Source organism: Convolutriloba macropyga, chromosome 10 (assembly GCF_964194025.1).
Source record: "Convolutriloba macropyga chromosome 10, txConMacr16.3, whole genome shotgun sequence".
Classification (NCBI taxonomy): Eukaryota; Metazoa; Xenacoelomorpha; order Acoela; family Convolutidae; genus Convolutriloba; species Convolutriloba macropyga.
Genome location: NC_134477.1, coordinates 43,967,105 through 43,978,260, shown reverse-complemented (window position 1 = coordinate 43,978,260; position 11,156 = coordinate 43,967,105). Strand labels below are relative to the sequence as shown.

Below are 11,156 nucleotides of genomic sequence, written 5' to 3'. Positions count from 1 at the left end.
GAGGGGTTCGCAAAAGTTTTGGGCTTTTGTCTTTCCAATTTTGGTCTCTGCTGGTTATGTTCTAGTAGTTATGATAGTTTCCTTCGTGGGTTTCACACTTCCACTGATAACCCAATGTTTTGAGAATGCATTCCCCGTAAGCGGCTTAATCATTCCGTAAAAGTAACTACATTTAGACTGTTTCAGGCGCATTTCACATTAGCAGAATTGCCTCAAAGCCGATTGCTCGTGGGAAAATGTTTAGTGTCTCTAAAGCTGCCAGTTTTCCTACATTAAACATACCATTATGTTCAGTCATTAACCTTGTTCAGTCATTGTAATTTTGATTTGATAATAGTTTTCTTGTTTCGATAAGTTTCGGTTTTGTAATCCTTCGACCAACCGATTCTTTCTATCTTAAAGCATGATAGTTTTAATGATTCTGTGTTTAGAAAATTTAACTTTTGTTGGGTTCCCTTTACGTTCCATGTTATATGGCATTAGCAGTTTTCTGCAGCTGAACTGAGACTGGCTGTTGAATTTGGGTAGAGTGAAGTAAACAAATGAGTCATGTTTCTGGTGGTTGCACGAAGAAATATCTTTGCAGGCTTGCAAGAAAGCAAAATAGAGATTTGCAGAGAATTTTTGCTCGGTATAAAGTAAAGCAAATGTGGTGTAGGGAATTTCTCAGACATTTTCAACAACGCTTTTCATGCAAAGCTTAATACTCAGTAAATTTTTTCTATGGTATGCAAACGTAGTTTTTTGCAGTTTTTAATTGCTCTTGAACAAAGTTCATAGCAATTATTGTAAACATGTTGGTCTTTTCATGCAAATTTTTCTCTTGACCATTTTGCGCTTTTCTTCTAGAACATTCTTTGACTTCTCAAGTGCCCTTTCCTTGCTTTCGTTCTTCATTTTTGAGATTTATCTATTGCTCTCACTCCGAAGTAAAGCTTGTTGCTAAAATAAAATCTATTGCAACATAGGAAAAAAGGGCCTGATAGCCGAGTGGGCAGTGATTCTGGTGACGCTTTGTTTTATACTTGAGGCTGTTGAGATAATGAGTTGCAAAAGTTGTTTCGCATGTTTCTTAACAAGAAGGCTCGATCCAGTTTTTGCCACTTATTAAGAATTTCGGGACTTCAAGCAGAAACATTGAAGCACTGCAAAAACTGTAAGAAACTGTTTTGGTATTGTTAATGTTTATTAAAGATGAGCTTGTTCCTATCATTTTCATCGAAATGAAATTTAGACTAAAAATAATTTTCGAATTGCCTTTTCATATCTCATGTGTTGCAGTAGCAATTGCTCTTGAAGTATTTTTACAATAAGTTTTCATATAATATGCAACGACAAAGAACCTCCAACTCATGAGCTATTCTTGTCATCAGGCAAAAAAACTGATTATTCATTTATTCTATCGTATATATACCAACAAGTAACGAAAACACAAGGTATTGAAGCCATTAAAGTCATTAGCCGTTAACTGACTATTATATAATATTTTAGTTGTGTTTTTTTAATTTAGTAAATGTAAAACTGAAACGTTACATATGTTCTCTTGGGTCTTATCCAAAAGTCAATGGGACCTGTTACCAAACGGAATAGATTAAGAGAAAATAAAATAACAACAAAAGGAAATACAAATATTGATCTCTCACAAAGTTTTTTTTTCAAAACCCAGTGTCACAATCAAAAAAAGATTGGTTTTAACACAAAAACCAATTAAAAAGGTTACAGTTTGCATTATAAGAAAGTGATTGGGACATAACATTGATTCGACTAATTTATATGAGGACATGAAGAACGAAAAGTTTTCAAACATTTTTAAATATTCTTAGATTTTGAAAAAAAAATAAAATCGGAAATAATGTTATCATTAGCTATCAAAGGACGGCATTGAATTCAACTGCACCTTGAGTTTATTTACATCTCAAAAAGCTAATGAGGCCTGTCTTTTTTTCTGAATAGTTCTTGCGATTACAATATAACAACAAACACAAGGATAATCCAGAAATTCAGTTGAAACAATGCAAGAGAAAAGTAAGAATCCATTGAAAAAATATCCTTTCAGAGAATCCATTCAGAGAAAACTGTTGTTAATTTGAGCCATCAATAATAGGGTTTTTATTATTGTGATAACGTAACTCGAAACTCTTCCGAAACTATTGCCAAATGTGAACAAATTTAATAAAATCACCAATTTTAAAAAGTTTAAAAGTCATTAGTACCATTAAAATTTGATGGAAAACTTTAACTTTGTTTACTTATACTTCTATAGGAAAGTCAGGAAGAATAGTGTGGTAAGTTGAGAAGATTTCAAATGAGAGACAAATTTATGAACAAGTATCCAAAAGTCAGAAAATTTTTGAAAATCCTGAGAATAAAAGTCATAAATCCATTAGCTAAAACACAAGGCTGCCGACCAGATTTTTTTGTTTCGATATAATATTATGGGAGTTGCGATGCGTTGAACTGTCATACAAGTTCACCGAAATAAGGCATAGCAGCCGTTGGATATCAATTCAAAGCATTATATAGGTTCACTTATTCTTCTTTAGGAAACCTATCGTACGTTCAATCAACGCGTCAAAGTTATAGGACTACAAAAAGTGTATCAAATGCTGGTAAAGTTCGAAAATTCATAAAAAGTTCATGAAGACAGTGTTGAAGCCATAAAAGCCATGAGCGTTTCCCTGAGAAGAACACTTTTTTCATCGGGCCTGATGTGAACTTTAATGGGATTTGTTGCAATCAAACTTTGATGTGAAATTTGACTGGTCTATAGTTGACCTAAGAAAACAAAAAAATTTCTGAAGATTTTCTACAAAAAAGCGCTTTAATAGGTGTCGAATCTTTTTGATTTTAAACTCTCCGATGAGACCAAAACTAGCCTTTTTATTGCTGCTCGTTTATTAAGAACACGTTATTTTTACCATATTTTAGCGTGAAATTTAATTTTTAAACAAGAATTTCATACAAAGTAAATTAAACTGAACAAAGTTTACGCTAAAAGTGAACTAAATCACGTCAAATATCAATTGCTCACAAATTGTCAAAACCTCGATTACTCTTGAATTAAACGAAGTCAAAAAACTTTTTTTTCAATTTCTACCCTTGAAGGGCTTTCTAAGGATAAAACTCAAAACACTACGATGAATATACCGATCGGCCAAAATTGACTGAACGAATAAAGTTCTTCTGCTTTTTAATTCCATATTCTTCGACCCCTTTTTAAAATTTTTTTTTCGATTCTTTTGTTTTTTTGTCAGCGTTTGTTGCTATGTTAATTGTGAAACACTATGGTAGAGACTTATTGCCTTTTTCTATGTAGCTAGATGCCTCTTAAGCACCTCTACTTGATATTTTTGTATGAATTTGTTAATGTAGAGGGAGGCTCTTAACTAATTGTTCTCAAATCTGGCTAATACTCAAATGGTAAGAATTAATCGATATTTTTCGATTGGCCAACTGTCTATATTTGACATCTTCATAATGACGTTAATAGCGATAGCGAGTTCCGCGTCGGATTGGGTGGTCAGTAGTTTGTTCAGATATGGTTGTGGAAATATATGTTTTCGGAAACGGATCTTTTTATCGAATATTTAGCTTGTGAAGAACTAAATTTAGCAGATAGAATTCTCCAGTTTTTAGTGCTTTCATGACAATCGGTTGCAAAAAGTATAATAGCCTTCTCAGTATTTTCTATTAAGTTTTAAAAAGTATTGTGACGCAATCAAACTTGCAAATTATGTTGCTTGTCATTTTTGAATGTGGCGATGTGTCTCTCTTAACTGGTAAGTTTTAAAGCTGAACAGTTCCTGACTGGATTAGAAAATTTCAGTCAGAAGCCAGTTTTAAAAGGAAGACTGCATAATTATTGAAGAGTCACGATTGTCACCACACTTCTAGATGTCAACGATTGATGGTCTTGATGATTGTATTATCCCTAAAGTAAGTAAAGTCAAACAAATTGAGAGTGTAGTCCACAGAACTGGTACGTAACAAGTCCAAGGTGAGATAAGAAAAATACCTGGACGAAATTTGAAGGGAAAATTGACGGAATTCGAGACACCAGTGTATTCAGGAAAAAATTAAAGTTCCGACCCATAACGTGGGGGAGGAACTACATGCTCAGCGGGATATTTTTAACTGCAGTCATTTTCGGCCCTTCGATATAGTTATCTTACAAAATTATGAGTTGTATCATTGACACTACCTATCTTCAGATTGAATACACAAAACAACAATCTTGTGCAAATCAATGACTGCCAAACAAAAAAGGAGGCAAAAACTTAGGAAATTGACAAAAAAGGCAATTTTTTAAGAGTGAGTGTCGTCAAAGTAAGAAAACCGCAAAATTACATGCAAAAATCCTGAACAGCAGCATACAATAGAACTTTAGAAGTCTTAAAACATCACATAGCAGTTCGAATGGCTGTATCAACACGGTATCTCACTCTGTAAAAACATCTAAAAGCGGGAGCCAAACATTGATCGAATCTGAAAATAAAGAACGTATAAGTCATAGACAGCATTAGCTATAAACTGAATTGGTTAAATTGCACAAATTAATACAACGTAAGAAACTTTACGGGAGCTGCCTTTGATGAGGTCTAGTGATACTATATTGAAAAGTACAACAAATACACGCATAACTTAAATTTTTGTTTAAAGTTTTTGTAAAAATGAAAAAAAAACACTAACTAGCATCTTGAACTAGTAATTAGATAATTTCATGCTTCATTAGCAACCGATGAGACCTGCCATTAGCAAAGTAAGATATAAGACGGCAAAATGATGGACAGGAACTCGTTCTACACGAACATTGGATAATATTCTTGAAAATATTAAGTCATAGAAAGCAATGGCTTTGGAGGGAAAATAAAATGGAATAGATTGATCCAATCTATCAGACCGTCCTTAATAAGAATAAATAATTATACAATAAGGAATAACAAACAATAACTCAAAAATTCACTTAACTTGTGAACACGAATAGTGTCAAATTCTTGGAAACCACCTGCCATGAACCAATAATTACATTCATTAATAACTCAATATTAGCCAAGGAGACCTTCAATAATGATAATGATACTAAGTGATTGGACAAGGGGGAAAATGCTCGAAACAATTAAGAAATAACCTATCTTACGACAACAAAATGCGCTAAAATCGTAAAAGGCATCAGCTGTCCACTGAAGAATTCGGGCTATTGCAAATAGTTTTAAATAGAACACATATATAACAAATTAATACCACTCAAGGGACAAAATACTGCAAAAAGAGTTCGAATTGACCCACGTGAATAATAATCCCTATCAAGAACCGAAAATTTGTTTAAGCCCTAATTTCTCACTCCGCTCTAAAGATAGTTTCAAAAAACTCACGCATTTCTTTTTCCCTTTACCACTTCATCGTGACTAATATCACCACTCTAATTTGACTTCTCATTGCGGTGAGAAAGTTGGCGTGAGAAGGTTGTCTTTAAAAAAGACAGTGCACCAATACAATCCAAATCTTTGGATTGTGAAAGAGTTTCGAGAATACTGAAAGTTGTTCTTTTCCGAAATTCAATTTGCCATTTTTCGGCAGATTGACACATGCGATTGTTCCTCACGTGCGCCTTAATTTAAGCATCCTGTTTGATTGACACTGGACCGATAAAAAGGACTCACTATTCACATTTTCTCTTTTTAAGAGTTGTAAACAGTAAGTGCACCATAAAAATATGAAGGCTATGAAAGCTGGCTGAGTGGATAACTTCTTTCAAAAAAAGAAAAGTATGTAAACTTCAGTGGTGCTACTGTCTGTTTTTTGTCCTCATCAAGGTTTCAATTTTGAAAACATTAACTAGCTGTTCATTTCTTTAAATGAGCCAAGAATGTATATACAAGTGGGTTCGAAACGTGCGAACACACCTTACCGAACATTCGTGTTTTCTTGGCTTTAGTTTTGGCGCCAAGATTCTAGTAGAGCTCTTGGACTTGAAATTGATAGCTGTTTTACCTGCTTTGCTACGTATTAAACAAAACATTAAAATTGACTGGTAATTTATCTAGCATAATAGAAGCCAATGAAAATTAACTACATTTTAAAATTAATTGAAGTTAGTTTTGATTATCGTATCTCTTATAAGACCACTAGTTTTGATATGGAAGACTCATTTTGATACTCATTTTCATTACTTACAGTCACTTTGGAACGTTTATCTGTATTTTTTTGTAATAGAATTTGTGTGGATCTTAGGTTGTTCAATCGAACAAAGTTCAAATCCTTCAGACGAGGGTCCGAATCGTTCCGACCCTCGTCTGTTTAGATATCAAAATGGTGACGACTTTTCGATGGTCTAGGTGATTGCGTGACTATCAAGGAATCACTCGGTATTTCTAATAATCATGTGCTTGTTTGTATGGCTGCACCCACCCTTCATGTTTTTAACAGTTTACAGATTAGTTTCGCCAGCCCCTTTTGTGCCATTTTCGGGGCTCAAATGGTTGGTTAATGCTTCCTCACGCTTGATTATTGAGTGACCGAAATTGCTCGCACTTAAAAGTGAAGTCTGCCGCTAGAACAAAATCGGCTGTGGGATCGTCTAGGAAAGGGAACTGATAGCCGAGTGGTTAATGCTTGAGTCTATTATGCTGGAGAGCAAGGGATCCCTCCCCTCCTTGGTGGGCATTTTTTGTGCCAAAAAATTATCTAGACTAGAGCTTTCTCTGAATTAAATTTCCCCACTTGTCGTTCGAGAGCAATTTGTCCGAAGTTAACCGGTTTATGTTTAAAGTTTTTCCGTAGTCTGTATTCAAAATCAATTGGTTCTATATTTATTGAACCTGATTTTTTGAAGTTTCTGAAGTTAAAAGCTTTCTGGATACTTGATAACGAATTTCAAGGTTACTCATGCATCTGGTCGCGTTATTGGTTTATGGGTAATTTATGTTAATTTCATTTTTTATTGGGGAAGAGGAGAGAAACCTTCTGTTCATGGTGACTAAAGTATTTTTATGTGCTCTTGTTTTTTTGGAGAAAGTCACTATGGATTAAGAAAATTTTAGATTGAAACAAAATAAGGTTGTTTCCAGGGTTTGATGGAGAAATAGTTCCTTTTTTATTGCTCTCGAACGAAGTTCGTAGCAATTATTGTAAACGTGCTGGTCTTTTTTAATGCAATTTTTCCGCATGACCGTTTTTCTACTAGAACATTCTTTGACTACTCAAGTGACTTTTTCACGCTTCCATTCTTAATTTTTGAGTGATCTCTTGTTCTCACTCTAAAGATTTTTGCTAAAATAAAATCGATTGCAGCATTGCAACAATAAGGGACTTATAGCCGAGTGGGCAGTGCTGCTGGTGCAGGATCGGTAGGTCGATGGTTCGAATCACGGCGTGGTTAATTATTTTTGCACCCGTAAAGAAAAATTTATCTGGGCTACAGTCCCTGAAATAAATTTCCTCGCCTGTCGTTTGAGGGCAATTCTTCCACATTAGTCGGTTTGTGTTTTGGAGCTAATAGCCACCTATATTGTTGAACGTAATTGTAACTTCAATTTAACCGTGTTTATGAACGTAAATCTTAGTTTACAGCTATCGATATGGAAGATAGTGTACCCAAAAATTAAAAGTTGAACTTTTTATACTCCGCATTAATAAATTGCCCATTCTGGTAGTTGAAGCTTGTTCAAGAGCCAGCAAGTTGGTGCGAATTTTGAAAGTTAAAATGAAAAGATAAATTATTTGCACTAAATTTGATGATTAATATGTCAAATTTGTGCTCACGCTTTGCAACCTTTATGAAAATACGGAAAGTTGTGATTTTCCACTGTTTTTCCTCTGCTGTATGATTGTATCTTAGGGTATTGAAGCCAAATTAAAGTATGGCTTCAATCGTAAAATTGTCAAATTCTGTTGGGTTGGGGTCATATCTTTCCATAATTCCATAAAGACGTGAACACACGTTCATAAATAATCTGTTGTTGTATAGCACGTTGCTATTTAGAGTATCAGCTATACGCCCGCGAGGTGGGGGACGACAGAATAGATCCCCTTTCCATTGTACAGTAAATTATCCCAAATGTTCGCATTAGTTATTGAAGGTGCTACTGAAGTAAGTTGCAGCAGAATGTGAGCACACTCCAACAGTTTTGAGGTTTCTGAAAATTAAACTAACTAAAAACTAACGCACGGATATTGGAAATTTTGCAAATTTCAGGGACCTTTTTGATTGAAACTTTGATGGTTTTTTTCTGCGCTGACAATATGCTTCTTTAGAAAAGTATTGAATTTGCATGAAACCGACCACAATTTCGATTTAAAAAAGCCCGAATGTTTGGAAAAATTTCAAGAAACATTTCTTTTAGTTTATTGATTAATTTAACTTCTGGATGTTTTTGCTGTTGAAAGGCTATTTGCATTTTTTTCATTTTAAAGACATTTCTGTCAGCGTTTTTTGTGAACTTCAGTACCTACAAAAACTAAAAATACCTGTTTTGAGAAACGTTTTGGCTCACTTTAATGTCTCAGTTATTTGCAACAATTATTTTAGCCTGCTGTCACCTGCTTCAGGTGCACTCTTTGCCTCGTCAAGTTTTAAAGCGAACAAATTAAATTAAAAACCGAGAAAATTATTTCATTTCTAGGATATTAACAGTGTGCTAGAGAGGCTGGGAACGTTAACTGATGGTTTACGATTTGATGTTTCAGGTTATGAAGACGCGTTTTGCTAAGTTTTTTTTCATGTTTCTAACGAAGCTAACTAATTTTGCATTTCAGGATGCTTTCACCAAAACTGATTTTTAAACAAGCGGCTTTTCTATGTGTTTAATCAAACGGCTCCAATTAAGGTATGAAGTTTTTGATTCTGAGGAAACAGAAACCGATCTTGATATATTTTTTAATGTACGAGCTTGCATCTATTGATATTGAGGAGCATTTGAAAGTAGATAAAATTTCCATGTTATTGTTTAAATTATTCACTGCTTTTTTGTCTTTTTTGGTTTTTCAGGCTTCACAAAAGTATATTGCGAATGGCAGCTTTGTTTGGAAGCGTATAGAAAGAACCTGATAGTTACACAGAAAACGAAGAAGAAATAAGAGTATATTTAGTCTTTGGACAATTTATCCAAAACCCTTTCTCGTTTGCCTGTATTTGATTTGGTGCACAAAGTCTGTTTTCTCATATTTTTTTTATTTTCCAGTACCTTCGTGTTTCGAGTGGTTTGAACTACAAAAACTTTTTTAACTGGAAGCATAGTCCTCCGCTCAGTTTTTCATTTGGTAGGTTCAACTTAAGTACTATTAATTAATAAGTTTGGTAGCTGTTGTTTTTATTTTGTTTGAAACTATTTTTTTTTCATTCAGAATAATGGGAAGCTGAATTTAATGCTTGCTAAACAATGGCAAAAAATATTTGATGTAAAAGAGCAATTTATTCAACCTTGGTCGATTGTGTTGTCCTTTTTTCAGAATTTCTAGTAATCTTTAACGTTGACTCACTGCAACTATCATGCTTATGATGTCAAAAATATAGTTTCATTGAGTTTTCTTCTGGCTGTGAAATGTAGGCTGAAAGCGCTTTAATGTAGTTATTAACACTTATGTGTCCAGGGTATATAAAACAGTTAGTGGTTTTGCCTGGAGAAATAAAGGCAGGCTGGCATATCTCCGATTCTCTTCGAAAACGCTGAGATAATAATATTGAACTGTTCATGAATCTCTTTGATTTGTTAAAATCAGTTCGTGCCAACCACCATCGATAAGTCAGTCATTCGCTGTCTCCTGACAAACTGTTTTCATGAATCACTTTCGAATTTTACAAATTAATAGTCAATATTCGCGGTTTCCATTAATGACCTCAACCTCAGCAAATTTGGAAATAATTAAATAACTTCATAAACTAGCCGGTCGTTAGCCTTGGTTTACATCTGTATTGGTTGTTGGCCGGTTTTCCCATTTTAATTAAGTAACTAGCATTGCTAGCATAACAGAAAAAGTGTTCTGGCATCTTTCTTTACAATATTATTTTGCGCTTGACAATGTCAAAAGGATTCTTTGAATAACATGTGAGTATGTATTACAACGTAGACAAAATGCATGTATTTTTAACCAGGGAAGCGATCATTTATTCTCTGTTCTTTTCAATACAGCACTTTTTTTCTATTATAAATTGATTACTCAAAGAAGCTGAATTGAAATGAAATAAATCTGATATTGCATGGACTCCTCTGTACGCATAAATGAACTAGAGTGTGGTTTGTTAGTACCTCTTCTTTGCACAACCTTAGTAAAAATGCGCTAGATTTAAAAAATTTAACAATATGCTCCGTCATCAAGTCCAAAAATTCTTAATAATTATTAGATAGCCTTGACAAATAAGTGATGAGCATAAGGTTGATGTACAACCTTAGCTCTTTTTTTGGACCCTAATTTTATTTTTTTTGTTCAAAACGATTTTGACCACTCATTTGCTTAAAGGAATAATCATAATCTGAAGAAAGTTTTGATATACTGAAAAAAGACTTCAGTTCTATTCTCTGGAAAAACTTAGAGGTTTTCCGTTAGTTCACCATTTCTCACAAACTAATTGTTGTGACCGCGCATAGTGGGGGAGGAGCTGTGTGCTGAACTGGATCTTTTTTGTTAAGTTGATTTTGGTCGATTGATCATCAAACGTAGAATTGTAAATTAAATTATTTTTTATAAGTTTTGTTTTTCAGAAGTTTAAAATTTTTCTGAACATTCGGTAATTATCGTATTTTTGTTCATTTGTAAATTTTTGCGTTATTTTCGACCAATTTTGGATATTTTTCACCCCTTTTTTAATATGAGGGACATTTTCGTGTTGTTGTAATTATTCTAATCGTGGTTTTCGACAATCCAAAGAATACGAATTGTATTCGAGAGCCGCCATTTTTGTTAAGATCATTGTTAAGATCTTCACACTTTTCGACTGTTTAACGTCAGCGAGCAGTCAAACGGAAGCAAAAGTTTCGGTAACGCTAGAATAGTGAAGGAAACAATAGAATTAGAAGGTTCAGCGTCTAAATTGTTTTCAAATTGTTTTTAAACTAGAAACAGAAACTTTTCTATGTACCAGTTTTTGCAGCAATTTCACTGTTAATTTTGTGTTTTTCTCTTTTAGAGCTGATAAATATCTTCTAATGGCGCAGAGATTC

At 33.9% G+C, this 11,156-nt stretch overlaps 1 protein-coding gene across 1 annotated transcript in view; it reads left to right on the top strand.

Annotated features, from left to right (window-relative positions):
• Window positions 1-217, top strand: part of LOC142348574 (chaperone protein DnaJ 1-like) — a 40,312-nt gene extending 40,095 nt beyond the window's left edge. The window contains exon 4 of the mRNA XM_075399963.1: window positions 187-217. Coding sequence (XP_075256078.1) covers window positions 187-202 — 16 coding nt within the window. The 3' untranslated portion in view covers window positions 203-217. The remainder of the gene's footprint in view (window positions 1-186) is intronic.
• The last annotated feature ends 10,939 nt before the right edge of the window (window positions 218-11,156 follow it).